This window comes from Copadichromis virginalis, linkage group LG14, assembly GCF_057382275.1.
Source record: "Copadichromis virginalis isolate Kocher_CV1m ecotype Utaka linkage group LG14, C_Virginalis_male_GT1.1, whole genome shotgun sequence".
Taxonomy (NCBI): Eukaryota; Metazoa; Chordata; class Actinopteri; order Cichliformes; family Cichlidae; genus Copadichromis; species Copadichromis virginalis.
The window spans coordinates 18848161-18863065 of record NC_140631.1 but is presented as its reverse complement, the minus strand read 5'-3'; the positions used below and the strand labels follow the sequence as shown (position 1 = coordinate 18863065).

Here is a 14905-nt window from a genome sequence, read left to right as displayed (position 1 = left end):
TCAGTTTTGATATTTTAGCACTTTTTTGTTTATTCTTAAATCAAAAAAGACAATGTGTTAACAAGCAAAATGAAGGTTAATATATTCTTAATATTTCATATAATGCAAAAATTAAGGTTCTGTTTTATATGTTAAAAGTTAGAAATGCAGAAATCCTGATTGAAAACTTTCAAGAATACATTTTCCCCCCATGTGATTCTAAGCTCTCTGCTTTAACCTTAACTGGTAATCCACTGTAGGATGAGTGGATGGATGGATTTGCAGCTCATGACCAACTCTCTCTGTTGAGTATAGTATCAAAGTATCTATACAGCCAATAGTGTGTATTGAGCCTTGATATGTAATAGCAAACTATATTAATAGTTATGTAATGATGGTCAAACCCCAGATTTGACTATTTATCGTAGCTCTTGTCTCTTTCCAGTCTCTTCGCCTCAAAATACCAACATCATATAGATAGAAATATAAGTACATATATGTACATTTTTTTACATCAACTTTCAAGATAAACATCACAAGATAATTTTTTATCAGCTGTTGTTTGAAAGAGACCACCAAGTCATTGTGATGACCAAGAGGTAGAGAGTTACAGGATGTATGTAAAAGTTCACTAATGTATGCTGGTGCTTGTCCGTGGTCAAAATTTGAATCTTAAAGTGGAGACTGAATTTAATGATTATCCAGTGCAGCTGGGTCAGCAACAGTGGGACATGAGAGTACCTGGAAGATTTAGTCAGAAGCCTTGCAGCAGTGTTCAGAACAACCTGGAGTGTTCAGAAGTGAACAATGGATTTTAATAATCCACACATAATGAAATAAATGCATGAAAAACACATTTAGTTCAGAGCGTCACACAATGGGACTTCACTTGTTTCTTAAGCAGACATTTGAGATGAACATTCAAAGTGTAAACAAAAGTCAAAAACTACTCCAAGATTCCTGATTTTAGATTTAGCAAAATGTAGCAAAGGACCAACCACCAGCTATTAATAGAATCTAAGCACCTATGGCTCTGAAACTTACTGGGGCTTAAAAGAGATATATAACTGAAAATCATAACTGTTAATAGCAGTTATAACTGGTATTAATAGTTTTGATTTATTTTCAAAGAGTTCTACAGCAAATTGAGTGTCAGCCATTTAGAGTGTGTCTCCCTCTTGTGGTCTATGAAAACAGCATGTATACAAGAAGATGTAATCAGCATTTTTCTATAATCACTGCGAAAAAGTAATCAAATCTCTATGTATTTTATTTCTGCTACCAAACTATACTAAAACATGACAAAAAGTCAGAAAATGCATCATATACATAATGCTCTGAAGTAATTCTTCTGTAAAAGCCAATAATAGAACTTTCATGTGTTTTGTTGCATAAGACATGGATTTTTATAGAAACCTTACAGTGTAACTATCAGTTCTGCTTTTGAAATCTTGAAATTTGACTTGACTTACCACCCAAATTCACTGGAAAAAAATCTTCATAACTTGTAAAAATGAATGCACTTTTGTGTATTTGTGTTCACAGACTTAAATCCAAGCCAAAGTCTTTTGCTAAACTTCATGACAGAACTGTTTATGTTACAGCAGTCCTCCATATGCAAGAGAGTTATATTGTTGTCATTTCTTTGCCATTACTGGTGCTCTTGGTGTCCACATTAGTGACACTCTTCTTGGTGGTCGGTTCCTCGCCCATGAAGCGGAAGATGTTACGCAGGGAGCGGTTCATGCTGTCTTTGAAGCTTTGACCCAGACACACATAGAGCAGAGGGTTGAGGCAGCTGTTGAAGTAAGCCAGGCAGAGCGCTATAACGTGTGCCAGGTGAAGTTTGGGACTCACATAAGTACCCCGAGGGGTGGTCAGTATGAGGAAATCCACGATGTGCAGAGGTATCCAGCACAAGAAGAAGCTCAGCACCACAGAGATGACGACCCTCAGGGTTTTCTTGGATCCAGTCCGACTACGTGTCATTCTCCTCTGTGTGTTACTGAAAACCACCAAGTGACAAACTAGAATAACCAGGAAAGGAATAATGAATCCAATCAGGAAGCGAAAAGCAGAGACAGGCCAGGCACTGTCTACAGTGTACTCCATCCTACACTCTCTCTTCTCGTCACCTGCCACAATCTGCTTGGCGTACACAAACTGTGGGATACTGCCTATCAGGGCCAGGACCCACACAGCAACACATCCATAAGCACCCTGTTTGGGGCGCCTGTGGTTCTGACACCAGATGGGTCTAATGACCAGCAACAAACGATCCACGCTGATCACAACCAGCTGCAGGATGCTGCAGTACATCACCAGGTAAAACAGGCCTCTGATGAGCATGCAGGCCAGCGGACCGAAGTGCCAGTGATCGTCATGGACCAGAGGGACCATAAGCAAGGGGATGGAGAGGCAGCACAGAAGATCAGCCAGAGCGAGGTTGAGGAACCAGAGGGAGGTGACAGAGCGGGACATGCAGAACCCCGTCACCCACACCACCACAGCATTTCCAGGCACACCCAGCAGGACCACAAGGCTGTACATGACCAGAGCCACTATCTGGATCGGCTGAATCTCAGGAGTCACAGACTCAATAATGTCAGGAAATGTGTAATTATCATCAGGAAATGTGTAATTATAGTCACCGTAATCCATGATTCCTTACAACTGTGAAGTATAAAAAACATTTTCATAACTCACTGAAATAATATAATTCAATCAAGAAAAAATATTTATTGACTTTTAAATTAATTTTAGTAGTAACAATGATCAATTTTAGACTTTAGTATTAACTCACCGATGTTCAGCCTCTCGTTATGTTGCTCTGTCACCACTGAGAGGAAGTTGTTGAGCTGGTTTGCTTCTCAGCTTTATACTCTCACCCCACCCCACACAGACACAGTTGCACATGATCTCTGTTGAGAGTCCTCATTGTAGGCGTGAAACTGCAGTCACAAAATTGGTGAATCTAAAAAAAAAAAAAGTTTTAATTGCAAAAAATTCATTTCACAAGAAATAATTAGGTCACAGGCCTAATGACCTAGGTCACTTCTGTGACCTAGGTCATTAGGTCACAGAAGTGATGAGACAATTTGTAATATTTACTTTATTCGTGTGTTTTGCACCTGCAAGTACGCACGATGTAAGAAAATAATATAAAAATATACAAATTAGAATTCCGTTATTTTGAGCTGAGACCTGAAATGAATCTGCCTGAGGTTAAAATACAGATCAACAGATGTGTTTGAAGGATGTGGTCAAAAGATCATGGCAGCACTCTAGCTGCCATTTCAGTAAATGTGGGAAATGTGCAAATCCCACAAACATGATAACCTCCCACTTATTTGAATGCAAAGACTAGTTTGCAATAATAAACTTTTGTGTTCTCGTGTTATTAATATTGAATTCAATTTGATTGAGTTTGATAGTAGATGTTTTTCACCAAACAGATTTAACTTTGTTCTAAGTTACAAAAAAGAACAGTTTCAATTTCATTTCTTTTCACTGGTTGCTTATGTGGGTTATAAAAGAGAGCGAGTCATCAATTTTAATTCCTAAGTACTTGTGCTGACTGAGTTACAAGCCCTGAACTGTTGTAATACCTGAAAGGTTCAGTGGTTTAGATTTTGAATTTGAGAACATCTTGATCTGTTTAGTTTTGTCAACATTTAAAACGTTTTAAATCACAGTTAATGCTGTACTGCACTGAATGCTGGCTGGAGATGACAGAGAGCCTGATTAAGTGTGGGTGCAGAGGAGTATATGAACATGTCATCAGCATAAAAATTAAACTTTGCTGTAGTGATATTATGATTATTCATATATAAAATAAATAACAGTGGCCCTAGAACAGAATCCAGGGGCACTCCTTTGTTTCATTAAGGAAGCTAGAAGTGTTTCCTTCTACCTGTACACACTGAGACCAGCCTCATAAATAATTTTAAATCGATCCAACTGTTTGTTTGTTTTTTTTCTTTTCAGACAACCCTGCATTGACAAGTCTTTGGCTTAGGCATTTATGATCAAATGTCTTGGCTTGATTGATAAAAAAAAAAAAAAAAGGCTACATAGTGTTGCTTGTTATCCACTGAAACAATGAAATCATCAGATCCCTAGCTTTAAACAAAGGGAGAACTTATTATAAGGTTCAATAAAGTTACTTTACATTAAACCTGATGTTTTAGGCACCAGTCATCATTTTACTTGCTTCTCTCTTTCACTTCCACATGCACAAAAGTGTCTCATTCTTAATAAAGCAAACAACCTTTCCCAGTTTTGTAAATATACCTATTAGGATCCCTGGCTTTGAACCCAGTTCTTCAGTTTTGTGGGTTTTTGATTTGTTTCTAGATTTATAATGTGATTATGCTTTAGCTCTTCATTGCCTAGTCCTTTGGTGTTCAGTATTTTCCCATGTGCTTCCAAGCTTATTTATTTATGTTTCTAGTTCTTAGTTCCTTGGTCTAGTTAATTCCACTTTCGTTTCCAGTCTGTCTTGGTCTCATGTCTCTGTCTCCTTCCTATAGTGTCTCCTGTAGTCAATCAGTCTTGATCTTTGTGTTAGTTTACCTAGTCTGTGTCTAGTTTATGGTTTCATTCCAAGTTCGTAATCTGTTTATATTTTCATTTTTCTTCTTAGTTTGTAATACACTCAACAAAAATATAAACGCAACACCTTTGTTACTGCTCCCATTCCCCATGGGATGGACGTAGAGACCTAAAATTCATTCCAGATACACAATATAACCATCCCTCCCAAACAGTGGTCACAAATCAGTCCAAATGTGTGGTAGTGGGCTCATCTGCTATATTGAGATAATCCATCCCACCTCACAGGTGTGCCACATCAGGATGCTGATCTGACATCATGAGTAGTGCACAGGTGTACCTCAGACTGCCCACAACAAAAGGCCACCCTGGAATGTGCAGTTTTTTGCGCTATTGGGGGTCTGGGGACCCAGAACCGGTCAGTATCTGGTGTGACCACCATTTGCCTCATGCAGTGCAACACATCGTCGCATGGAGTCTATCAGATTGTCAATTGTGGCCTGTGGAATGTTGGTCCACTCCACTTCAATGGCTGTGCGAGGTTGTTGGATATTCGTGGGAACTGGTACACGCTGTCGTATACGCCGGTCAAGCACATCCCGAACATGCTCAATGGGTGACATGTCCGGTGAGTATGCTGGCCATGCAAGAACTGGGACATTCTCAGCTGCCATCTGCCCTGAACAATGTGAACGATGATTCATCTGTGAAGTGCACACCTCTCCAACGTGCCAGACGCCATCGAATGTGAGCATTTGCCCACACAAGTCTGTTACGGCGACGAGCTGGAGTCAGGTCAAGACCCCGATGAGGACGACGGGCATGCAGTTGAGCGTCCCTGAGACGGTTTCTGACAGTTTGTGCAGAAATTGTTTGGTTGTGCAAACCAATTGTTCCAGCAGCTGTCTGGGTGGCTGGTCTCAGACGATCTTGGAGGTGAACCTGCTGGATGTGGAGGTCCTGGGCTGGTGTGGTTACACGAGGTCTGCGGTTGTGAGGCTGGTTGGATGTGCTGCCATATTCTCTGAAACGCCTGTGGAGACGGCTTATGGTTGAGAAATGAACATTCAATGCATGGGCGACAGATCTGGTTGACATTCCTGCTGTCAGCATGCCAATTGCACGCTCCCTCATTGCTTGTGGCATCTGTGGCATTTTGCTGTGAGACAAAACTGCACATTCCAGGGTGGCCTTTTGTTGTGGGCAGTCTGAGGTACACCTGTGCACTACTCATGATGTCAGATCAGCATCCTGATGTGGCACACCTGTGAGGTGGGATGGATTATCTCAATATGGCAGATGTGCCCACTACCACACATTTGGACTGATTTGTGACCACTGTTTGGGAGGGATGGTTATATTGTGTATCTGGAATGAATTTTAGGTCTCTACGTCCATCCCATGGGGAATGGGAGCAGTAACAAAGGTGTTGCGTTTATATTTTTGTTGAGTGTATGTAGTTATCTTCATCTGTGGCCCTGATCACGTGTCTGTGTTTGTTTACTCTTCGAGTTTGTAAAAGTTGAGTCTCTGTCTCTGTTTGTTTCTGATCTTATTTTGATAGTCTCTTGTGCCATGTGCTTTTGTGCCATGTGCATGGGCTCATTCGTCAGAATTAGTTTGCCTGTGTTCCCAGGTATGTGCTCCGTTTACCTCCTGTGTGTATTTAAGCCCCTAGTTTTCATCTGTTCTTTGTTGTGATCGGTGTGTCCTGTCAATTTAGAGTTTTGTAGTTAAAATGCCAAGTTCTTTGTATTCAGTGTCCCTTAAGTCCAGAAATAAAACTTCCTTTGATTTCAGTTAAATGGTTTAAGATATTTTAGTAATAATTGTTATTTAATTGTTATTTTATTGGGGTGTATGTCAGGAGTTTGTGTATGAGTATGTGTCAGGGCAGCTAAAATGGCTTATTTCTGCCTTTGTTAATATTTTAACAAAATACCTCAACACCTGAAAATGAATGCAGTCCTGCATTTATAGGAAAAAAGAGTTTATTCTTAAACTCATAACAATAATTTGACAGTAACATAACATGTCTCTCATATTAGAATGTTATTCACAAATTAACCTACTCGGAAGCTACAGCACAGTTAAAGTGTTTTTAGTGATATCTAGCTCTTGTAATAAAAAGCCACTATTGCTGCCTCCCTTTGTGCCATGCTTCACAGTGCCTCTCAAAAGTGAACTACAACCTTGTGGTAACTGCTGCCATTAAGACCCCGTAGTTAATCAGCATCTTTCACTTCCACAACTGAGAGATCAGTTTCTCAATGGTGGAAGAAAAGAGAACAACAGTTGTCCATAAACAAGGAGGAGAAAAATAGCTTTGGCATGATTTCCCAGTTTAGCCTGGTGACATCACCAAGATTAGAAAAAAAAATAAAAATCAGGAAATGAAACACAAAGTCATCAAAAAGTTCCAAAAAAGTTAAAATAAGACTCACATTGCATAATATAGCAATATCAGGAAGCTGGCTTTGTGAAAATGTGTTTTTGCTCAACATTTTCACAGCACTGAGTGCTCAGAAGTAATGCCATTTGAAGGGTGGAGCACTGCTGGGTGGAAGTGAAGGAGGTCATCTCTGAACTCAACTGAATAAAGGTCAGCAGAAAAACAATATGTTGAAAAACGCCCAAATACTTTTTGCAATACAAAATATAGTAAGACAATAAGACCCTAGTAGAGAGAAAAGTAGAAGTATTTTGGTTGAGGAGGTTGTGGGTGCTTGCATTATGACTACACTAAGTCTTCAGGGCAAAAAAGTTGAAACCCTATTAGAGCCACTGACCGAGATCTCCCAGCATCACTGAGCTGCTTCCTGTTATTCACATTCTCTTTTCACACATTACTATTCTAATAGATAAACAAAGCCAGCATTTTAACATTATAACAATGATCCAGTCTGCTATAGCTGAAGGTTTCCCAGTTGATCTTCTTAATTTAGTGTTAGCATGCAGGTTAATGGATGACGGTGATGGGAATGTTTTGCAAATGTCATAAATGAATCAAAGTATTCATCAAGTTAAAGAAAATTTCAAGCTTAACTGTACCCCATACAATAGTCTCATGGCCGTTTTCTCAGATCCTGTCAATGAGTCGTTACAGCCATAGCATTACTTAATGTATGAGAAATTTCTGTTTTTGTCAGTTTTACTTGGAGGCAAAACAGGACTTAAGCACAGGGTTCCTCCAATACAGGGAATTTATTTACAATGAAAATGTGCAATAACTACAGTCTTGCTACAACAGGCTTGTCCACAGATGCTTGAGCTGGGAGAAATGAAAAGTGTTATGGATCTTCATATTACAGAGCAAGAGTAGATGACCAAACAAAGGGTTAATCATTGATTGAATCGTGAAAGAGCCAGTATAATTAGATGCACGTTTCTTAGATTCAGTTCGCAGTGGGATATTTTCTGCTGATAAATCTGACCTGTTTGATAAGGTGTAGCTGAGATCCTGTGACAGTCGCCAAGGTGTTTATTCTGTCCCTCGATTTGGAGCAGAGTGGCACGGGTGGACCTCATACATGGCGGCAATTGCGAAGGTGAGGCTTGATAGAGGCAACATAGTGCTCACCTTCTATCACTGGCAGGAATGCAGATCGTATTCCTTGCTCAGGTACCAATGGACACAGACCAGTGGCTGAAGAAGTCAGATTATTGGCATACTCTATTTAGGAACGAGTGGAAAACGTGAGTGAACAAGAAATCCTCAATGCATAATGGGAAGCCCCGAAAAGCCTAATTCTTTTGCAATGTAAATAAGCGTTAGGGGGATCTCTCACCTCACGCCCAACTGGTCACGGCAGATGGCTGCCCCTCACTGAGCCTGGTTCTGCCAGGTTTCTTCCTGTTAAAAGGGAGATTTTCCTTCCCACTGTGGTCAAGTGGTTGCTCATAGGGGGTCATCATACTAAATATTAGAGATGGACCGATCCGATATTACATATCGGTATCTGTCCGATACTGACGTAAATTACTGGATCGGATATCGGAGAAAAATAAAAAATGTAATCCGATCCATTAAATATGCTCACGTGATGGAGTGGCTGTGTGTATTTGTAGCCTTGCTACCAATCCGGCATTTCATCTCCGAGGAAGTGATCCCAGAGAGAAGTAAAGCAAGTGTGTAAGTTCATCTCTGAATGTTTGTAAAGCATTCCCGCGTTAAGCTTAACAAACGATATATGGAGCGACTGCCTCTTCCCTCCCCCTCCATCTCCTGCTGCTACTTCAATCATGAAACTGATCAGTGATCAGCTGATCGGCTTTTCTGTCGCGAGTCCGTCTCTCTTGTTTGTTTATCTCCCACTTTGCACCAGAAAGAGGAAACCAGCGGCTGAATAACAGCAGCACGTTTAAGCTTGATAATCTGTTGTTAGAATTTATTTAATATTACTTTCTAGACCAGGATCCCCTGCACAGTTACCAGCCGTAGCTGACGCTGGTAACTGTGCAGGGGCGGATCTAGCAAAGTTTAGCCAGGGGGCCGATAGGGCATTAACAGGGAAAAGGGGGCACAAAGACATACTTTTCTTTCTTATTCTCATTTAAAATGTCTAGCTTTTATTAAATAATTATCTGAATCTTACACCCAAAGTTTTAATCTGATGTAAAATGAATAGAAGTCCATTACTGTATATAGTAACTATTATGTCTAATATACCCTAGCAAGCTATAGTACTTTTTCCTTTGGGAAGGTACCATCTGTGCAGTCTGCAGTTCTGTTGAAGAAAGATGTTGAATCTATTTAATTATTCTTGAAAAATAATTTATTTCTGTGCATTTTTTTTCACACTGCATCAAATTAAAGTTGATTACGTCGATTAAGCAACATGAGGTGGAAGGTGGGGGGTGGTTCCTTATTTTTTCGTTTTTTTGTTTTTTTTTGCTGGGAATTTTAGAGCCCTATTAGTTAGGGTGCTTACTCTTTAAAATACCAGAATAGGGAGGATGGAGTAGGTTTAAGTTTATTAGATTGATCAGTATTGCTGAACTATGAAATATTTTGGGTGCAGTGCATTTTTTGCATACAGGTATAACAGAATAGCTTTAGTGGGGCTTTTTTTTTGGGGGGGGGGGGGGTTAACTTGAGTATGAACTTATACAAAAAGCAGCAAGATATTAAAAAAACTGTTTTATTGATTAAAAAAACACACTATATCGGATTCATATCGGTATCGGCCGATATCCAAATTTATGATATCAGTATCGGACATAAAAAGTGGTATCGTGCCATCTCTACTAAATATCACATTTTCATAAATCTAGAGCATCAACATAATGGTAAAAAAATTCTTAATAGTATAAACCAGTATAGCTGAGCATCACAAATTTTCACAAATCAAATCAATAAAGCAAATCAACCAAAGTGGCCAGACCAACACACACATCAAGAAATTCAGTGACTGAACATAACAATTCCCACAAAGCAAGAATTTATTGCAAGCCTGTTGTATTACACCGCATTAGTTTTATTAGATTGGTAGAGCAGATTCTAAAAGCATCCTGTCAGAATTCATTTATCCCACCGTCCACACATGTTAACTCTCGTGTGTTTAGTTACCAAAGTAAATGAACTATATTCTCCACATTTAATTACATCTATTTAGTCTACTGTGCCATGTGACAGTGTAATTGAGCTCAGTTATCTTTCAGTTGTTGATGACAGGTCAATTTCCTCCTGCCAGACTAAACCTTAACATGTTCCCAACTGTAAGACACAGTGCTACAGCAGATCTCATATTCATGACAACATAAAACTATCAAACGTAACAATGATCCAGATAAGGGAAATGTTTCTCCTTTGAACACCCTTTTGAGTGTTAATGTTCAAGTTAACAAATGTTACTATGCTATAACTAGTCAATACATGTGTTGTATTTGTTCTCAATGTTAGAGGAGAATATGATGTCACACAGTCTTCCAGTCTATATTCGAGTTTTTAAATGTGTTTCAATAATTGTTGAAGCTGTTATAGCTGAAAATCCTCCCAAGACAGATCTTTTTCTTCTAATTTTGTGTTTCTGATATATCTAGAATAGAATAGAATAGAATAGAATAGAATAGAATAGGCTTTGTCAATGTGCAATACAATAGTGCACAATAGTACAAATCCAATATCACATCCACAAGTCCAATAACAGTTACTTTTATTGATGTTGACATGGCAATATGCTTCATATTTAATCTTTTCAGTCTATATATTCTCAGAACAACCCTTTCATGGCCTGGTGAGTCTCTTTTAATTGCATTTCTTGCCCAACCAAAAGTTTGTTTTCTTGTCCTTAAGACTTTTTAGTTAATACATTATTTGTAAATTACTCTAATGATCTAAGTCTTTTATTTGCAACCTCACTTAAATTTAATCCAAGCTATAAATTAAAAAAAAAATACAGTTTTGTATTGCTAATAGAACAGCAGGTGTGCAGACAATCTGAAGTATATACAGTAATTCAATAGAAAATGTTGTTGTTCATGCATTTTTTTAAACTATTCTCTGAATGGTGTTTCCATTTTAAACATTATTTCAGGATATTGGTCGCACAGTCTTCATTCGTGTTTTTATCAGTTTGACAAAAACTGATAAAAACATCTCTTAAGCAATGGCATTTATCCACCACACACCAGGTTTTATATATTAGTTAAATCTAATCATGGATAAACCCCCCATAGATTGACCCTGTACAATGTATGCAACACAGGTGTCGAACTCAAGGCCTCAAAGGCCGGTGTCCTGCAGGTTTTTGATGTCCTTGATACAGCACAGCTGATTTAAATGGCTAAATTGCCTCCTCCACATGTCTTGAAGTTCTTCAGAGGCCTAGTAATGAACTAATCATTTGATTCAGGTGTGTAGACCCAGGGTGTTGTCTAAAAACTGCAGGACACCGAACCTCGAGGCCTGGAGTTTGACACCCCTGCTGTAAAACGACAAAAGAAAACCTAAACTGTGACACCTAAATTGTCAAGACCCTGTGGATGTACTTGAGTGAATTACATTTGTGGCTTTACTTGTAAAAGTCAAAGTAGGTGGTTCCACAAAGTAAATTTAACCTGGAAGTGTATTACGTTATACCAGGAAGAAAAAAAAACTGTGTATATATTAACTTCACATATTGCTAAATGCCTGACAGGTCCCCAGAAGAGTCTTTCTAGCACAGTCTGCGAACTCTTTGTCTGATCATTTGACAACACTGCTTAGGTCTTTTACACAACTTCTTTCAGCTGCTTGCTTTAGAGGTCACCGGAGCAGAGGTCTACCACCATCTCACCATATTCCAAGCATCCGCTTCTGTCACACAAGCCCTCTTGTCCTCCTTTATCCATGAATTTGCTAGGCCTTCCTCTTCTCTTCCTGCTAGGCACTCCATATTCCACATCCTTTGTCCAGTGTATCCACTGTCCCTCCTCTGCACATGTCCAGACCATTTCAGTCTTGCCTCTCCTCCAGTCTCATTGTCACAACACACCACCATCAGAATATCTTCCCAAGGGTAACAGGCCTGAAATATAAAAGATCCTCAAGAGGGAACCAAGTAGGCTTTGAAAGGGGAAAGAGTTAAGCAACTGAGCATCAGAAGAGTGTTTCGCCCTCTTGTGATTAATGAAAAGAACACTTGCACAACTGGACGTTACTGCATTGTTTTGTAATTATTTGAAATAAGTTTAAACCTTAAAACATTCTTGAAAACATATTTACTTACCACCCAACTTAACCAGAAAAAAATCTTATTGACTCAAAAAGTAAAGGCAGAGTATTTGCATCCACAGACCTTTTTTACTTATACACAAGCGATTTATTTTACTGTCAAATATAAGGGCTCATATCCAAGCCAAGGTCAGCAGAAATTACTTATTCTTTTGCGAAACGATTATTCTATTGCAAAAGTATTACAGTCAGTGCACAGTCATATTGTTGTCATCTCCTTGCCATTACTGGTGCTCTTGGTGTCCACATTAGTGACACTCTTCTTGGTAGTCGGATCCTCGCTGATAAAGTGGAGGATGTTACGCAGGGAGCGGTTCATGCTGTCTTTGAAGCTTTGACCCAGACACACATAGAGCAGAGGGTTGAGGCAGCTGTTGAAGTAACCCAGGAAGAGCGCTACAACATGTGCCAGGTGAAGTTTGGGGCTCGCAGAGGAAACCCGAGAGGTGGTCAGCATGAGGAAAACCACAATGTGCAGAGGTATCCAGCACAAGAAGAAGCTCAGCACCACAGCGATGATGACCCTCAGGGTTTTCTTGGATCCAGTCCGACCTCGTGTCATTCTCCTCTGTGTCTTGCTGAAAACCACCAAGTGACAAACTAGAATAACCAGGAAAGGAATAATGAATCCAATCAGGAAGCGAAAAGCAGAGATAGGCCAGGCACTGTCTACAGTGTACTCCATCCTACACTCTCTCTTCTCGTCACCTGCCACAATCTGCTTGGCGTACACAAACTGTGGGATACTGCCTATCAGGGCCAGGATCCACACAGCAACACATCCATAAGCACCCTGTTTGGGGCGCCTGTGGTTCTGACACCAGATGGGTCTAATGACCAGCAACAAACGATCCACGCTGATCACAACCAGCTGCAGGATGCTGCAGTACATCACCAGGTAAAACAGGCCTCTGATGAGCATGCAGGCCAGCGGACCGAAGTGCCAGTGATCGTCGTGGACCAAAGGGACCATAAGCAAGGGGATGGAGAGGCAGCACAGAAGATCAGCCAGAGCGAGGTTGAGGAACCAGAGGGAGGTGACAGAGCGGGACATGCAGAACCCCGTCACCCACACCACCACAGCATTTCCAGGCACACCCAGCAGGACCACAAGGCTGTACATGACCAGAGCCACTATCTGGATCGGCTGAATCTCAGGAGTCACAGACTCAATAATGTCAGGAAATGTGTAATTATCATCAGGAAATGTGTAATTATAGTCACCGTAATCCATGATTCCTTACAACTGTGAAGTATAGGGTATAGATTAGTGTCATGCATAAAATTAACATTAGAATGAGAGAATGATTCATTCAACAATATCTGAACGTGAAAGTTCTAACCTACCGCCTACTGTGACGTCACAGCACGTTTTCCTTTGAAGTGTAAGATTAAAGGCATGTGAGGGCTTAAATACTCCTCAGGTAACAACCACTGCACCAACTGCACCTTCTAAAAGTCGCCTAAAGGTTTCACTATAGGTTCTTTATCATTAGGCAAGGCAACAACTGCACCTAGCGTTGAAAACAAATTTTAACAAAATTTATTGATTCAATAGGCTTCTACGAATCTCCAACCCAAACTCTCTGTAGAAATGCGGCGCTCAGTATTCAGCCGCACAACTTCTTCAGACACTGATGGCTTTGAGGAGCTTGACAGCTGTTATGTTGAGCCTGATGGGTTCCTTTTACCGATTTTCGATTCCAGAGATGAACAGTTACCCACCTCTGAAACACCTAAGGTTCCCGAAAATCCCCAACCAAATGACCAGTACAGTCATACAATTCCTTCAGATACTGATGTCTTTGATTGTACAGAATATTATTTTGAAGATGATGGGCCCGTTTTCCCGATTATTGATTCCAGAGATGAACAGTTACCCACCTCTGAAACAACTGAGGTTCCTACAAGTAGTGATGTCTGTGATAATCCCGACCCAGGAGACCAGTACAGTCATACAATTCCTTCAGATACTGATGTCTTTGATTGAACAGAATATTATTTTGAAGATGATGGGCCTGTTTTCCCAATTATTGATGGCGGTGATGAACAGCTAGACACCTCTGAAACAACAGAGGTTCCCACAAGCAGTGAATTTGATGGATCTGAGGACAATGATAATGTTGTTAGAGGAAGTCTTCAAAAAGAGGAAGGAGAAACAATTTTTTCCCGAGCTCAAACAAGCCTTTCAGCTCTTTCTTCCTTTATTATGGTTCCAGTTGAGTCTGTGAGCTGAGGAGTAACTTATGTCACCGGCCAAATCCTTAATATTGGTCGAGCACCATTTACCTCCCCCACTAGTGAAACTGAACTGCCACCCACTTCTGAAACAGCTGAGGTTCCCACACCCAGTGTTTCTCTAAACACAGATGAAAAAGAACAATCACCCACATCAAAACAATTTGTAGATTCGAGGGACCGGTATGATACACCCGACTGGGCATTCTTGTTTGAACCTGAAAACACAACAAGGGAACAAAGATTAAATTTGATACCTGAAAGTGAGGAAAGAAACGAACAGTCCCCTCTCTGAAACAGCTGAGGTTCCCATAACCAGTGTTCATATGAACAACTCTGAAGATGAACAGTCTCCCACCAGTGAAACACAGGTTCCTACAGACAGTGTTTCTGTAGATATAACTGAAAATGAACAGTCAC

General features: G+C 40.1%; 2 protein-coding genes across 2 annotated transcripts; both read right to left on the bottom strand.

Moving 5' to 3' along the window:
* Positions 1-16: 16 nt before the first annotated feature.
* Positions 17-2876, bottom strand: LOC146693820 (C5a anaphylatoxin chemotactic receptor 1-like). Its single transcript, XM_085429744.1, has 2 exons — positions 2783-2876; positions 17-2652 (listed from the first exon to the last, which is right to left on the bottom strand). The coding sequence occupies exon 2, from the start codon at positions 2638-2640 to the stop codon at positions 1606-1608; it is 1035 nt and encodes a 344-aa protein (XP_085285870.1). The 5' UTR covers positions 2641-2652; positions 2783-2876; the 3' UTR covers positions 17-1605.
* Positions 2877-12446: 9570 nt separating this feature from the next.
* LOC146693819 (C5a anaphylatoxin chemotactic receptor 1-like) lies at positions 12447-13488 on the bottom strand. Its single transcript, XM_085478816.1, has one exon. The coding sequence runs from the start codon at positions 13479-13481 to the stop codon at positions 12447-12449; it is 1035 nt and encodes a 344-aa protein (XP_085334942.1). The 5' UTR covers positions 13482-13488.
* Positions 13489-14905: the final 1417 nt, after the last annotated feature.